This window comes from Sorex fumeus, unplaced genomic scaffold (assembly GCF_029834395.1).
Source record: "Sorex fumeus unplaced genomic scaffold, SorFum_2.1 ptg000030l, whole genome shotgun sequence".
NCBI classification, from domain to species: Eukaryota; Metazoa; Chordata; class Mammalia; order Eulipotyphla; family Soricidae; genus Sorex; species Sorex fumeus.
In genome coordinates, this window is record NW_026606087.1 from 26612359 (window position 1) to 26629637 (window position 17279).

Genomic DNA, 17279 nt, shown 5'->3' on the forward strand with positions numbered 1-17279 from the left:
AGTCAGACTTTAAGTAAAGGGGGCCTGGGCTGGAGGGAAAGAGATGAGGGGGAGAAAGGGTTTCCAGCAGAGGGCCACTCACTGGCCGGGGACTTTGGGGTGGGGGTTTCAGCAGAGGTCCACTCACTGGCCGGGGACTTTGGGGTGGGGGGTTTCAGCAGAGGTCCACTCACTGGCCGGGGACTTTGGGGTGGGGGTTTCAGCAGCGGTCCACTCACTGGCCGGGGGCTGGGGCTGGGGGGATGCGCAGCAGTGGGCCACTCAGCACAAAAAGGCAAGCGACCACACGGAAAAACCCGTCCCGTAAGGAAGACAAGACCCCAGAACATCTCTGGGCACGGTACTTTTTCAGGACAGGCTTTAATCCACGACGCGCTCGGAGGGCGAGGCTGGGAACGGACGACGGCCCTGGTGGACACGCTGACCGGGGGCGGCCCAGCTGGAGCCGGGGCGAGCGGCCACGCAGTCCGGACCGGACCGCCACCCCAACCGCATTCCCGAGCCCCGGACCCCGGTCGGCTTGGGCGAGGATCTCCGCCGGGACCCCCGGTCCTCGACGCCGCGGCGGGGGGGGGGGCGGCCGCCCGGCGCTCAGTCCCGCGCTCGGTCCGGGCGCATCAGTCCCGGCGCTCAGTCCCGGCGCGCGGCCGCGGGGGCCCCGTCCCAGGCGGGCTCGGGCCTCCAGAGCCCCCCGTAGGCGCCGCACTCGTAGGCGGGGGGCGGCGCGGGCAGGGCGCAGTCCGGGAAGCAGGCGGCGGCGAAGGCGGCGGCGTCCTCCTCGGCGGGCGCGGGGTAGGCCAGGCTCGCGGCGGGCGCGGGCGCGGGCGCGAAGAGGCCGGGCGCGGGCGCGAAGGCGTCGAGCGGCTCCAGCAGGACGGCCGCGTCGGGGCCGGCCGCGGCGAAGTCGGCGCCCAGCAGCTCCAGCAGGTCCCCCGCGGGCGCGCCGGGCCCCGGGCCGGGCGAGGGCTCGGTGAAGAAGGACGGCGGCAGGTTGCGGGCGCGCAGCGGCACCTTCCCCGCGCCCGGCGCGCCGCCCGCCCCGCACGCGCCGCCGCCCGCCGGCTCCGCGCGCCCGGGCCGCAGCGACGCGAAGAGCGCGGCCAGGCTGCGGCTCTGCAGGCTGCTGGCCGCCGCCTGCGCCGCGTCCCGCCGCGGCCCGGCCCGGCCCGCCGCCCCGGACCCGGACCCGGACCCGGCCCCGAGGGCCAGCGGCGGACGCTTGACGACGGCCGGGTCGGCGGCCGGCGCGGGCGCGGGCGCGGGCGCGGGCGCGGGCGGACCCGGGGCCGCGGCGCCCACGAGGCCGCCGCAGCGCTTGATCTGCTTCTGCAGGTACTTGCGGTGGTTCACCTTGCGCTTGGACTTGCCCGGCTTGTCCAGCGCCAGCTTGATGTTGCTGGACGCCGAGTCCATGAAGCTGAGCAGCTCGCGGGTGGCCTCGCGCACCTCGCCGCCGCCCTCGGGCCCCGCCGGCGGCGCGTCGTCCTCGAAGGCGCAGCCCAGCGCGGCGGCGGCCGGGCCCAGGCCCAGGCCCAGGCCCAGGGGCGCGAACGGGGCCGCGCGGGGCAGCGCCTGCACCGTCATCGCGGCGGCGGCTCGGCTCGGCTCGGCTCGGCCCGGGCCGGCTGGCGGCGCGGCCCCGCGCGCGGCTCGGCCGCTCTTGTAGGCGCCGGCCGGGGGCGGGGGCGGGGCGGGGGCGGGGCGGCCCCGCGCCTTAACCCTTAGCCTCCCGGGAAGGGGGACTCGGGGGTCCCCAACAGCTGCAGCCCGGCAGGGCAGGGAGGGGCGAGCGAGCGCGCGAGCCAGCGAGCATCGCGCGGGGCGCGCGGAGGAGGGTCCGGTCCCGGCGTGGACAGTGGTCGTGGCGAGGCAGGGACGGGGCCTGCGGGTCTCAGCCTTAGTCCCCCGTTCCCCGGTTCTTCGGTTTGTTTTTTTTTTTTGAGATTTTTTTTTAATTAAAATTTTTCTTTTAATAGTGAGACATCATGAGGTACAGTTGCATGCAGACTTACACATTTTTGTGCTTGGGTTCCAATTCTACAACGATCAAAAATACCCAAGAGCAGAGTTGCTGAGATTCCGGGTGGGAAAGGTAGAGTTTATTGGAATAGCAGAAGGGGAAGAAACTCCCCCCAGGCAGGGAAGAACTTAGTTTGGAATGGCTCTTTTGCCTTTTTGTAAGTTTTTTTTTTTTTGGTAGGAAAATTGGGTCTTTGTGTTACCAAATAAGCATATATAATAGGGAACGCGAGCATTTTGCAAGAGTGGTCTGGCTATTTTAGGCTTTTAAGTTTTCTCTTTGTCTCGGGGTTGCCCCTTGCCTCTTTTGTTTCCTGCCTAAGGTCTGGGGCAGAATCTACGGATCTTGGGAAATTGTTAACTTTCTATTCTCAGAAAGAGCCCGGAACTTTTCCAGGAACATTTAAAATGTTGGATGGAGACAGTAAAATGGAGCCCATCACAGCAATTGGCAAGGGGAAACTGAGGCTTTATCTTTCAATAGCCACTGGGCGTTTTCTGTGCCAGGCACTTCGCAGGCAGGATCTGCTTTATGCTTTGAACAATCACCCTATGAAGTTCATGTCTCTGTCGCCGTCTAATGAACAAAGACACTGAGACCAGGAAGGCTAGGTGGTAGCATACGGCTCCTCTTTTTTTTTTTTTTTTTTTTTTTTTTTTTTGCTTTTTGGGTGACACCCAGCGATGCTCAGGAGTTACTCCTGGATCTTCACTCATGAATAACACCTGGCGGTGCAGGGGGACCAGATGGGATGCTGGGGATCGAACCTGGGTTGGCCGCATGCAAGGCAAATGCCCTACCTGCTGTGCTATCACTCCGGCCCCATGCAGCCCCGCTTGATGCAGGTCTTGGTCTTTGTCATAAGCTATATTTGCCTTGGCTTCTGTTTCATTGTCTACAGAATGGGATGAGAGACAGCTCCAAGTGCTGAAATACAGGCTTTGCATGTCTAGGGGCCCAGGTTTCATGTCTAGTACCAGCAGGCAGTACCCAGAACACCACCTGATTTGGCCATTGGTATCACTTCCAGCAGTTGCTCTAGTCTTAATATTCTAAGGCGAGTTTCCACAGAAATCTCAGATCGAAAAAATAATGATTAGCTTCACCCTATGTCTGCTGGTGCTTCTTTTGGTTTACTTGCCACACCAAGTAGTGCTCAAGACTTACTCCCGGCTCTGTGCTCAGTGCTGACAGTGCTGAACAGATCAGATGTGGTGGCCAGGATTGAACCCTGGTTGACCTTGGCCAAGAGCAAAGCAAGTGTTTTACCCATTCCACTATTTTTTTTTTAGAAAAAAAAATGTGGGTTAGAGTCTCTCCTCTACCATTTGAATAGATCAAATATGTTGCCGTTTTGTCTGTCCTTCTGCAACTTCTGTCGTATTTCAACCATCACCATGAGTCCACTTAGACCCAGTCTCACCTGGGCAATGCTCATGGAGTAGAGGAAGTGAGCAGTGGGTAGATCATGAACAAAGATTAGAGAAGACTTGAGTTCTGCTCTTTTTTTTGGGGGGGGAGGCACCCCTGGCAATGTTCAGTAGTTTCTCCTGGCTCTGCACTCAGGAATTACTCCTGGCAGTGCTTGGGGACCATATGGGATGCCTCGGATTGAACTCGGGTCAGCTGCGTGCAAGGCAAATGCACTACCTGCTATTCTCTTGCTCCAGCCTCTTGATTTGTACTCCTAACCCCATCACTTGATACCTCTGTGAATGAGTTGGATAAGTACGTGCTTTGGACAAATCTGTCAACCATTAGAGAGCATTCTTTGCCTGGCTTACCCATGCTAAACACAGGCAAGATTACCCACCCCACAGTGTACTGGTGATATTTGCAGGAAATATTTTCTGCAATGTATATTTGTTTGCTACTCCATAGCCTTTGAGACTATTTGCCTTTGTCTAAAACATATAAAGGTAAGACATGCATTCCTTTACATGCCTTCTCTGTGATAAGGTGTTCACACAGATCCAGTGAAGTTTCACATGTGAATTTTGTGTGAGATAGAGTGCTCTCTAAGTAATTATAATTTAGGTGAAGTCTACAAGAAGGAATGTAGATCCTATCTCTTGAGAAACTTATCTGTTAGCCTTCCTTTCCATGATGTGGTAGGAAGGACCCATCTTTGAGCATCCTTAAAGTACACTCATACTGAAGAAAGCCTGCTGACTCTCCTCATTGGGAAGATGAACTAGATTCTTCTCAAACTGACATTGCTGAATTAAACTTTTTACTTGGGCTGGAGCAATAGCACAGCGGTAGGGTGTTCGCCTTACAAGCGGCCAACATGGCCGACCCGAGTTCGATTCCTCCGCCCCTCTCGGAGAGCCCAGCAAGCTACCAAGAGTGTTCGATATGCCAGACACAGTACTGGGCCCGCTCGAGCAAATCGACGATCAACAGGAGGGCCTTTACCTTTACCTTTTACCTTACTTGGATTTTCCAAGTAACTCAGTTATTATGTATCTTCCATTTAGGTAACACCCAGGATGTGATCTGGACCGTACTCACTGTATTACAGTGACATTTTTCTGACTCCTTTATTATGGGGACATTTCTCAACTTTCCAAGTGAACCTATTGCTGGGTTATTTCTCACTCCACAGCTATGTATGTCACCTCCCCTCCACTTCCCCTTTCCCAAGAGACTGGCCCATAGACCTCCATTTTGCACCCAAGTATATGAATTCTGCTTTTTACCTTCTCTCAACAGTATCCCTAGGCATGGATTGCATAAAACTACATTTAATTAATCTTTTCAATCTGAAAAATCTTTTTTTTAATTTCCAGAGTTCACTAAGTCCTAACGTCACTATAGAAATGAGAAATAATTATGAAAGTATTCATCTGTAGTAGTTTTCTCATTTCATCATAGACATCATGGACAGTCTAAGCATACTTACGTCATAGGCATGCTAAGCATACATACGTCATAGGCATGCTAAACATCAAAGCTGAGTCAGCGTCTGTGAGACCAGGTTCAAATTCTGGTCTTCTTCTTGATAGGAGAGAGCACCATTGAACATATCTGTTCGTCTACCTGAGGCTCACTTCCTTCTTCTGGAAAATGGAGATAGATATACTGTGAGTAGAGTTACATAACACACAAACAATACCACTGTTTGTTCTGCTTTGTTTTCATCTGCTCAAGAGATCATTTCAATCTCTCCAAGTTGTTGTGATATGATCTAGCAGAGTAATAAATATCCATATTTTTCAGTAATTATTTTTAAAGAATGACCCAATACTTGAGGGCTGTAGAAACTTAAGTAAAGCAAGTGTAATTAATATCAGGAATCCTAAATTTAGAGCTGGATACTGAGACTACAAAGATATCCAATCTTTGCCTTTTTTACCTATCCATTTTGAACATAGAAAAGCTTATTGACCCAGGACCAGAGAGATAGTACAGCCTTGGTTAGATGTCTGGAATCACATATGATCCCTTGAGCACCACCCAGAGTGCAGAGCAAGGACTAATTCCTGAGCGTCACCGGGTGTGGTCCAAAAAACAAAAAGAGAAAAAGAAAAGTTTGTTAACCCTTTGTAACCCAGTGCTGCATCTGAAAAATAAAATTAATGACATAAGTCTGACTATTGTGGCAATTGATAAAATAATGAAAGTGGGAGTTCTTTGTCAACCATAAAGCTGCATCCGCAAGTAGAAGATTATTATGGCTTCGTAGTTCCACAACTTAATTCACAACATTGATTATCATTTTATTCTGAAAACTGATGATATAAATATTCATTCCCATCATTTATTCATTCAATACTAAGATAAAGATACCAACAGTGTGTCCAGTGCTATGCTAGTACTGGGGATATAAAGGGAAGAAATCGTGATAGACAAGCTCTTTTAGAAGCATACATGTCTCAATAATAGTAAATAGAAAATAAAATAGGCAATGGGCGAGTCCCCAGAGGACAGGTGGAAGTCTGTATAGACATCTAGCATACAAGCTGACTTTAGTAATATAGTGGTATCTCCCAAGAAAATAAGGAATTTGCCTGAAAACATTCTGCGCAGAAGAACTGGTCCTACAAAAACAATGGAGTTCGTGGAAAACTATAGATAACAAGGCAACAAAGAACAGCTTCTGTTTGAAATAATTCTGTTGCTATAGACAAAAATAAATCCTTAGCAACCCTGCAATAGATGTCCTCTAATTTCCAGCTAAACTGTACATGAAAAACCCTGACGTGTGATCTCAGTTTCTTTCCTTCGTGATGTTTTATTTGATGGAAGAGTTCTATCTGGAATAGGATTTCTTTCAGCAAAGTCAGTGGCCAGCGTTGCAGGGGCTGTCAGCTCCATTCCTACCCCCTGAGTGAGCAGGCTCACTTGAGTAACTTTGACACTAATACATTTCACTTCCTATGGGGCACAGGGACGGGTTTTGCTGCACTCGGGCCTCTCTGCAGAGCTTCAAACTAGAGATTTTTGCCCCAGTGATACCTAATGCTGAGCAAGTGGGATTAATCTCCTTGGGAACCAAGCCCCCTAGGGACCTGAGTGCTGAACTCACTCCCAAACCATTTGGGAGAATTGAGATTTCATATTGTTCTTTTACACTTGGATTTCGGGACATTACTTAGACAAAAGCCCACCTGAGAGCTGCCTGATTTCTTGTGGGTAAATATAGCAGCAGGATTAAAAGCTGACTTACTTACTTTGTTTTCCTCTTTGTAACTTTAATCATATTCCCTGCAGGACAATCTTAGTCCTCAAGAGATGTCAGGAATGTGCATTCATAGAGAAAAATAATTATGCATCTTTCCCGCCACCCTGAGCTCTCTCTCTCCCCCACCCATAAAAATTTTCAGTGCTTCAAGGTTTCTTCTGATATCTTGAAAAACAATTCATCCATTTCACCACACAATCTTTAAAGTACCACAATCATCAAAGTAGTGTTAGACTGACAAATAGTAACAGTATATTCTTCAAAAGCTAGTCCTTGTTTTCTTTCTCATGTTTTTCTACTGTAAATTCAATCTACTGGATCTTATTTTTCATCTGCTAACCTTACTCTTATTGTCTTTTTTTAAAATTAAATTTTACTTTAATGTAGATAAAAGCCTCAGATTTCTATACAATTCTAGATTTGAAATTGATTAGATAACATAGCTCCAATATTAACAAAGAAATAAAAATAAAGTCAATAAGTCTAAAAATCATGTGGAAATGGTTATATTTCATCACGGTGTTGTTCATCTTTGTCTAAGAATTTATTAAGCCATTTGTTGTGAGTTGAGCCTTCTGTGTTATTGTTCTTGTTTGCTAACTTTGGGGGGCTTCTATGTTACCATCCAATTTGGTGTACTCCTACTAGAATTTCAGTATTGAGGAAGTAGGAGGTATTCCTCGGCTAGTATGCAGCTGCAAGGTCCAGAGACTTCAGGATCTATGACTGGGTCAATGACTTGACGTGGTGGGAGATATGGGAAGTGGGTGTGGCTCCCTGGGCTTCAGGAAGTACAGAAGCTTGGGGGAAGCTGCCCATCCTGATTCAGAGAAGACGACAGAGTTCTCAACCTGGGCACCAGAGTATGTGAAACTGTTTGCAGTTTGACATCTCTGCAGAGAATATTAGTGAAGCAGTGGATCTGAGACATTGGTGTGTTATCTTTAGTCACATAACAAACCACTCCCAAACTGAGTGACTCGAAATGGCATTTTATCCTAGCTCACAATATTTTGTCCACAATTTGCGTAACAACTGATTGGTGATCTTTCCAGTCCATATGGCATTGACCTGCCTGAACTGGAAATAACCAGATGAATCTGCCAGCATCTAGGATGAATATGACCCAGCCAAAATTCTGAAATAATCAATTTCAGAGAATTTAGAGAAAATGTTGTAGGAGGGTTCAAAGGGCCTGCAGACTGCTTATGACCTAGTCCCACAAACTCTTAAACCATGTTCTTTTAGTCAAGCAAATTCTTAAAAATAGAGTAGAATTAAGAGGAAGAAAATTAGACTCTAACCCTTAATGAAAAAATAGCAAAAATTTGTCATATCTCTTAGACCTCTTTTAATTTATAATGCCCCCCACACCCTTTTGTTTGATAGTTTGGAGACCTCACCTGGCATAGGCAGACAGAGGAACAGAGACAGTAAAGTGAAGAAATAGGAGAGATTTATTGATGTGGGCTGCTAGGAGGATCCTTCTGGCCCTGGGTGAGGCTGGGGTAGAGCCACATCCTGGGACAGACTAAGCCGGATTTAAGTTGTCTTGGGCAGTATGGGGAATCAAGACCCATCTTGGTGGGACCAATGCACTTGATCTGTAGGTGGGTGCAGGTGATGCAGCCTGGTGGCTTCCTGTCACCAGATGAACCATAAGCTCTGACTTCCGTGCTGGGTGCAGGGTGATCTTTGTTGCTATCTCATCAGCTGGTTGCCATTTGATTCCGAACAAATCTTACATACTAGTGGTTTTGATTCTTTAAAAGTGGGTGCTGATATCTCTCTAGCTACATCTGGCGGGAATAGGGTGTAGTTATGGTTCAATGTGTGGGTGGGAGAGGAGGGTGTCAGTTGGCAACCAGGAATGCAGGTAATTAAAGGTAAAGTAAAAGTAAAGTAAAGGCCTTCCCGTTGATCGTCGATTTGCTCGAGCGGGCCCAGTAACGTCTCCATTGGAGACTTTGTTGTTACTGTGTCTGGCATATCAAATACTCTCGGTAGCTTGCCGGGCTCTCCGAGAGAGGCGGAGGAATCGAACTCGGGTCGGACATGTTGGCTGCGTGCAAGGCAGATGCCCTACCCCAGAGATTTTCATACCCACACCAAGGTGAAATTTAGGTGGGAGGGTGCAAAACAGAAAACATAGATTCAAGCAACAAGATATCCTTATTAAAATTAAAGGTCCTACAACTGGGGCAACAAACCAGACTGTTAGGTTTATTAAATTGTATTTTAATCAAGCCCATTAGAATACATTTGTTCAATAACTCTGTAGGAGTAGCTTCTGATTTCTATAGAGTGCAAGTTACAAAAATAAAGTTTTCCCTCTAGCTTCACCTTAAATTTGCCAGATGACTTAATAAACCTGACTTGTTCTTTTTCATAAGCACAGCAATATGGAGTCCTTTCTATTTGGGATACCCAGTTATTTACTGAGAAGTCCTGGGGCTTGGTTAAAACAGAGAAAGAGACACGCCAGTAATGGCATTAACATGTTACCTCTCACCTCAGGGCTATATAGGCTTAGCCATTGTGAAGATGTGAAGATCAGGCCCCACAATGAGCTGGAGGTGGCCTCAAGACTGCTGGGCAAGCTGGAGTTGGCCTTGGGCCTCTCACTTTCTGTAGGATTGTCCTGGCAGAAAGGAGTCCAACCCATCTCTTCTTCATGCTGGGAGAGATTCTTGCTTCCAGGTTTTTCTTGACACTGAGAGAAGGGCCCAGGCTGAGTCGGTGATTCCCGATCTACAGATTCCTCATTTTCTACAGCAGAGGCAATTACCATTCGTTCCTTGAGCCTGCCTGCCTCTAGGGTCTCCCTGAAATGTGTAGGGAGCTATTAACAGCACCTGTTAAATATCTGTTTCTGTCATTAACCAATCCCTTTGACTCTGTTTCCCTGAAAGAGGGCTTTGGAGTCCCATAGCTGGTGTTCCTGTTTGTATAAGGAGTAGACCCTACGACAGAAAGGAAAGATTTTTCTGGATTTATGCAAACCAACATAGTTCCATGTAGCATCAAAAATGTACTGAAGATGCACGGAAGAGAAAAGTAAATGTCTCACTTTACTCACAATGAGATGCAATATACTCATTTGCTGTGGGTCCTATTAAAGAGAAGCATTGGGATCTATCGATATAGAGCATACACTTTAACGTCAGTTGAGAATTTTGATTTCCTGTAACTTTTTGAAGTATCCAATTATCTAAGAGCACTGTAATGGTAGTCTAGATCATCTGTCTAATATCTTTGCAATAGATCTCACAAAAAAGTATTAAAAAAATTCTCAAATACAATTTAAAGAGTTCCTTATAACAATCCAGTTTGACAATACAACATGATCTCCAGAAAAGTTTGGAAACAAGTTGCTAATCATTATCTCATTTAGCATGGCAAAACTGTAGTCTGCAGTATTATTTCAAAAGCATTAAATCAGTTCTATAGATGTCCAAAAGGTTTACAAACCCACAATTAAAGATCTTATAATATAAATAACACTTGACAGAAGTTCACTTTACATTAGGAATTTACCAGAAAATACTAAAAAGTTGGAATTCTAATTTCTAGGAAAACACAGTATCACAAAGATTACAATGAAACATAAGGATTTCACAGTTGTGGATAAAGCTCTCATAAGACTACATTTGATGGGGCTGGAGTGATAGCACAGCGGGTAGGGTGTTTGCCTTGCACGTGACCCACCCAGGTTCGATTCACAGCATACCATATGGTCCCCCAAGCACCGCCAGGAGTAACTCCTGAGTGCAGAGCCAGGAGTAACCCTTGTGCATCACTGGGTGTGACCCCTCCCCCCAAGAAAAGAAAGAAAGAAAGAAAGAAAGAAAGAAAGAAAGAACTACATTTGTTCCTGAGCAAACCTTACATTGTTTACCTTGGTATTGGTTGTTGAAGAAAGTGGGTCATTATCTTGTGTTGCTTCTTACGTGTTTGAACTTATTAGCTTAATTCAACTTCCTAGTGTTACTGAATATAATTTCTTTGCTCCTGTTTCCTGTGAAAAATAGGGAGAAGAGAACCACTCTCCAATTAACTTCTGTGGTGTACTCTCATTTTGAAACCTATATGTTTATTTAAAATTCCGAAACAAAACTAGAGATTTATAAAAAAGATTTTTAATATAAATCCAAGTAAAACAAAGTAACCTAATTGTATTGAAACTGTGGCATAGTCACATAGAAGCTTTATAAAAGTAAATTTAAGACATTTTAATTAGATTATTCAAATACATACTTCATCTATCTCTGATGATGTATGCTTTAAGAACAAAAGTAGAACCAAGAAAAAGTTGTTTGTGGTAATTATTTCATTCCTTTTTTTGAACTTTAAGATAATTTTATCCCAGAATTGTACATTATGTTTTTTTAAATTTATTTATTGAATCGCTGTGGGAAAAGTTACAAAGCTTTCAGGTTTAGGTCTCGGTCATGCAAATATCAATCACATTTCCCTTTACCAATACTTATTTTTCATCACGAAGAACCCCAATAAACCCCCCCACCCCACCCCCAATGTCTGTGGGGTAGATGAATTCTAGTTAACACTCTGTCTACTTTGACTAGCTTCATTGTTTTGATAAAAGTTGCACCATTATTATTTAGACTTTACCCCCCCCCCCAAAATCAGCCATGCTGAAAAAGCATTGTGAAATGATTTGCTTTCTACAGCTGGGTTCAAGAATTAAATGATGTCGTGCGGCCGCAATAGCGGCTGCGCGGTTTTGGATTTCTGCTATTTTATTTATTAACCCTGGAACTATTTCTACTGAGAGTCAGATAATTAAGAGATTGGTTTCTGTGCTTCTGGGGCCGTGGCCGTGCCAGAGAGCCGCTCGTGGGGGGCAACTGGTGACCTCAGTAGGGCGTGAAGGACGGGCCGGAACGCCCCCGTCCCATAAGGTATCCGTCGCGCCCCCACCCCCGGCTCCGACCTGCTCTCCACAAGGCTTCCATGCGGCTGCCATCTTTCTTTCCAGAGAGGAGAGGGCAAATGGGGCAACACCCTTTCCCCTCCAGGCAGGCAAGATGGCATGGATTAATGCATAGTTCGTTCGCTTTTCTGCTCCAAGCTGCTGGTTTTCTGTATTAAGTCCTTGTGCTTCTGGGGCCATGGCCGTGCCAGAGAGCCGCTCATGGGGGGCAACTGCTGACCTCGGTAGGGCGTGAAGGACGGGCCGGAATGCCCCCCATCCCATGAGGTATCCATCGCGCCCCCACCCCCGGCTCAGACCTGCTCTCCACAAGGCTCCCATGCGGCCGCTATCTTTCTTTCCAGAGAGGAGAGGGCGAATTATTTCATTCCTTATAATATTGTGATTGTTCCATGTATTTGTGTGCATATAAACTTATGATAGTATAAAAAAACATAAAACTAATCAAACCCCCAAATTCTCTATTTATAGAAACACAGCAAATATGGTCAGTCATAGCAATGACCCAAATGAATCGCTGATTTCAGAGTCCAAGTCCCTTGTCTTTACGATATTGATGACATTTCCCATTGGGATATATGGCAAAAGGAGCTCCTTTCCTTGGGGCTGGGGCTGGATATAGTGAACAGATTTCTTTGCAACTTTGCAACCTGAGAAACATTGAGGCTGCCACTTTTGTGCTTTCAAACACTGATATCATGTGATATGAACAATTTCAGAGTAACTGAGGAGCTTCTGCCGACAGTCAGCATCTCTACAAATCTGCTAGTCAGGTCACATTTTATTTTTCAAACATTCATTCACCAAAGAGTAAATCTCCCTGAGAAGTCTCTGGAAAAGCATGCAGAAATAACAGATTGCCAGTCCAAAGAGTCACAGGAAATAAAACATTTTTGTTTTAAGCCAATAAATGCTTTGTTATACAAGTTTCATAAGCAAATTTTAAAAAGTCTTCATTGGACAAGAATAGTCCATACTCCAACAAATCTATCAAATGCAACTGAAGAAATGAACTCAGTATATTCAAAATGAATACCTCAGAATTATCTCTGGAGCCAAATAATTCCTGACTTGCCCACTCTAATTAAGACAATGGGTGTGAAAGTGCTTTGTAAGCTGCAAAGAATACTAACAATCCGCATTTGTCTAATTTTTAAAAAAATTATTATAGTTGCTGTGTGTGTTTATAACAGTGTTGACATTTATGGTCTTGATGTATACAGTTAACCTGTTCTTCGCAGTCTCAAAGTTCCCCACACTTTCAGCCCATATCCCTGTGCCATCTCCAGCCCACCTGCTCCCCCATCATCTGTTTTTTCTCAATTTGTAATCCAGTACTCCAAGTTTGTTGTCAGTTTATATTATCTATTTCTTTGATTTATTTCCCTACACACCACAGAGGAGTGAGATCATCTGGTGGCATTTGTTTTGTTTTTCATAATTTAGGTAGTATACTTCTCTCTTTGAGGTCTTCCTTTATCGAAGACTTTCCCTGTACTGCTTTGCGAGCTTGGATATTAGCTTGTGATTGCCTGAGGCTCGTGCCAAGCCACATTGGTGAATAAGCTCGAGAGTTTCCAAAGACAGGTATCTTCTTTTGGCTTCCTCTCTCTCGGCGTTCCTCACACAATTGTGGAGCTGCTGAACCAGTCAAACATATTGATGTTGTCAAAGATGGCATTTTTCCATGTTGCCAGAATAGTGCCAAAGAGCTCCCAGTTGATGGTCATTCTGGGAATTCTCTTCTTAAACTTTGCAGCCCCTTTCTCCCCACTCTGTAAAGTAGAATTTTGCATGAAGAAGATGGTCGTCCGATCCCATTTAGAATTTTGGGACAACAGCAACATCATTCAGGCAAAACCATCGATTGAATATAATGTGGTCAATTTTGTTGTGGAACTGTCCACTGGGAGACTACAATGTCCAACATTTAGATTCGGCCTTCTGGAACTGTGAGTTACCATGGATGGTCTTGGTCAACATGATGAACTCAGACAGTCTCTCACCCTGTTCGTTCCATTCCAACTCCACCATGGGTCCCGATGTGGAGTTCTTCAGGCAACCTTCTCGGTCCTATCTTGGCATTAAAATCACCGACAATGATCTTGTAGAAGGTGTGGTCTTCTTTATAGAACTTCTCCAGCTCCATGTAGAACTTCTCAATTTCTTCTTCATAGTAATTGGATATTGATGTGTAGACGACAAAGATACAAACAGCCGCCAATGAGCCACATCTATGCAAGAGTAAGTGTTCAATTCGGGTTGTTAGGCATTCAAATGAAACAAGGCTCATCGCCAAGTTTGTGTTGATGGGGACACTGATACCACCAATGCCTTTATTGTCATATGTTTTGAGGAACAGTTCTTCTCCAGTGTCAAAAGTGGCGTGATGTGATTGATGCCTTCTCGTCTTGGTCAGACCATTGTTGTCGTACTTGATCTTCTGCGCTTGCTTGGTCCTCAATGGATGATTCCAATGCCAGCGTACGTGCTTTGAAAGTACAATCATTTTAGTCCTTCTTTGTTTTGGCCGCCTACTTCAGACCTGAGATTTTATCAGCCTGATGCGGTAGTGCTGGCCAATGCAGCAGAAACCGGAAAAAGTATTCCAATGCCTGTCTGTCCTTTGCCAACTACAAGACCAGGCTGACTGCCCTCCGACGTCCTGATGGATCTATTACGTCTTCCAGAAGGGCAATGGAGAAGATTATCCATGACTCTACTCGGATCTCTTTGAGAGACATGTCCACCTGCCCACATACCAAATTCTGCAGGATGGGTATGTTATTCCCAACGTTCTCCCTTCCAAAATTCGAGACATCGTTTTGTCAGTAAAGAAGCAAACAGCAGCCAGCCCAGACAAGGTCAGACCTGAACACCTGAAGAATCTGCCACCAGTACTCATCAATGCACTGGCTCGGCTCTTCACATGTTACCTGTCTGAATGCAAGGTTCCATCCCAGTGGAAAACCAGCAAGACCATTCTGCTGTACAAGAAGGGAGACATCCACAACATCAGCAACTATTGCCCAATTTGCCTGTTGTTCGCCGTGTACAAGCTATTACTCAAGTCATCTCGAATAGGATTGGTAGAACACTTGATGAAGGATAACCATACAAGCAAGCCATGTTCCAAAAAGAGGTCAGCACAATCAATCATATTCACATGATAACCAAGCTCATTGAGGTTTCTTGGGAGTTCAAGATGCTGCTCTGTCTAACATTCATTGATTTAAAGAAGGCTTTTTATTCTGTTAAGACTGTAGTGGTCATCGAAGCCCTAGCCAAGCATGGCATTCAAACTCAGTACATCAGGATCCTCCATGAGCTGTATTACGGATTCACTACCAGGATCTCACTATTCTACAAGGAATTGATAATCGAAATCAAGAGACGGGTTCAGCAGGGTGATACCATTTCACCGAAACTCTTCAGTGCCACCCTAGAGAACGTCATACAACAACTGGAATGGGAAGGAATGGGAGTGAAGATAGACGGTCGGCAACTATACCACCTCCACTTCTCAGATGACATCATTCTAATAACACCAAACATTAGCCAAGCTGCACGAATGCTGGCTGACTTCGACCGTGACTGTGGAAAGGTCAGACTGCAGCTGAATCTCACAAAGACAATGTTTATGAAAAACAAACTAGTTCCTGATGTTCCATTTTCTCTCAATGGAACGAACATCTCTGAATGCAGCAGTTATGTGTACCTAGGTTGAGAACTCCACATGATGAACAACCTGGCACCTGAGCTGCACAGGAGGAAGAGAGCGGCTTGGAATGCCTTCAAGAGCGTCGAATAAATAGCTAAGAGGATGAAGAACCATCTGGCTCTGGGCACATCTCTTCAACTCCACCATTCTTTCTGCACTAACACATGCCTCAGAGACCTGGGCCCTACGAAAACAGGATGAGAACGCTATTTGGGTCTCTCAAAGAGGAATTGAAAGAGCTATGCTTGGAGTATCATGCTTCACTCAAGTGAAAGAAGGAATCCGTAATTCCAACCTCTGTTGATGATCGAGAATCAGGCACGCTGTCTCGTTTGTCAAGGAGTCAAAAATCAGATTGGCCAGACACGTAATGCGATTTGAAGACAACAGCTAGACTAGAACCATTACCAACTGGATTCCATGGGACGTCAAAAGAACATGTGGTCGCCCACCTACGACATGGTCAGACTTCTTTGTCAAGACTCTGAACAAATGGTTTGAGGCTCTTAGTGTTCCTGGAGCAAGCAGATGCCATTGGACTACATTAGCATGCAACAGAAACAAATGGAGACATTACCTGCTTGAGCAAATTAATGAGTAATGGGATGTCACGTGATCAAGTGAAGGTAGTATACTTACAATACTATTAATGTTTATGGTATTGATGTAAAAAGTGACTCAATTCCACCACCACCAAAGGGCCCACAGACATTATACCACTGTCCCTATGTCACCTTTAGTGTGATCTTTATTTAGTCACCTCTCCTTGCATGCACGTGCACACACACACACTCACACACATTGTTAGTTTCTTAGTCCAAAACCAAGGATTTGTCATTGCTCAGTACTGCCTATTCCTTTGTCCTGTTTTTCGCTATCCCACAAGTGAGTGAGATTATCCAGTATTTATCCTTATCCCTCTGACATATTTCACTTAACATAATACCTACCCTTTAGTTCCACTCACATTACAGCAAACTGCATTATTTTATCTTTTCTTACAGCTACATAGTATTTCACTGTGTGTATATATTCCATAACTTCTTTATCTATCCATCTGTGATTGGTTATTTAATTTCTATAGAATGCTTAGAGTCATGATAAACCAGGGCAATCAACATTATGTACATGACCATGGTGCTGGATTCTCCTTACCTGGACAAGTCAGCAGTGCCTATCCCCTCCATACTCTGCTTGTAATTACTGGTGAATGATCACTCCAGTGAACCCTAGGTGGTCTTTTCAAAGGAAAAGGGATTGCAACAATTTTGTTTGCATATATTTCATAAGGTTTAAGTTAAAAATAGTGGCTTTCGCATAAATTGCAACTTGTTTTGATAAACACATCCTATTAGTTGTATGTGTATTACAAAGACTGAGTATATTTTACACATTACAGTTGTTAATGGTTACATTGTTTACTAATAATATTGCACTTACATTACAAACTTTTGAAAATAGATCAGTGACTCAAAAGCAGGTTTTTTCCTACTAAATTAGTAAAAAAGGTATCTTTTAAATTGCATATGGTGAATAAGATGAATAAAAATGCAAAACATACATATTGGCGTTAATGTATCTCTATCTAATAATTTGTATTAATGACACAAAAATAAACAAGGAAGAAGAAATCTGAAAACTGGATCACAGTTTTTGGATCACAGAACTCACAAAAGCTTCAGGACTTGAAATGCAATGATGCAGAGTAAGGCTGAAAACAGAATTGTTTGGAAGCCTGTAAAAGAAATAATAGTTCTAAGATCCCTTACTTATCGCATGGACTCACCTGTAAACTCTCTCTCGCCTAGACTGAAAACAAGTCAGTTGATTTTCTGTGAAACATAACCAGAATGGCACAGGTTAGATAATTCCTGTATAATGAAAAGTGAACGTTTTC

The 17279-nt window shown here is 45.2% G+C and overlaps 1 protein-coding gene across 1 annotated transcript; it reads right to left on the bottom strand.

The window, feature by feature from the left end:
• Positions 1-630: 630 nt before the first annotated feature.
• Positions 631-1584, bottom strand: FAM181B (family with sequence similarity 181 member B). Its single transcript, XM_056116433.1, has one exon. The coding sequence runs from the start codon at positions 1582-1584 to the stop codon at positions 631-633; it is 954 nt and encodes a 317-aa protein (XP_055972408.1).
• Between the last annotated feature and the right edge of the window lie 15695 nt (positions 1585-17279).

Bases quoted from the DNA above. Each gene is read 5' to 3' on its own strand.
- FAM181B (XM_056116433.1), bottom strand. From the start codon at position 1,584: ATGACGGTGCAGGCGCTGCCCCGCGCGGCCCCGTTCGCGCCCCTGGGC.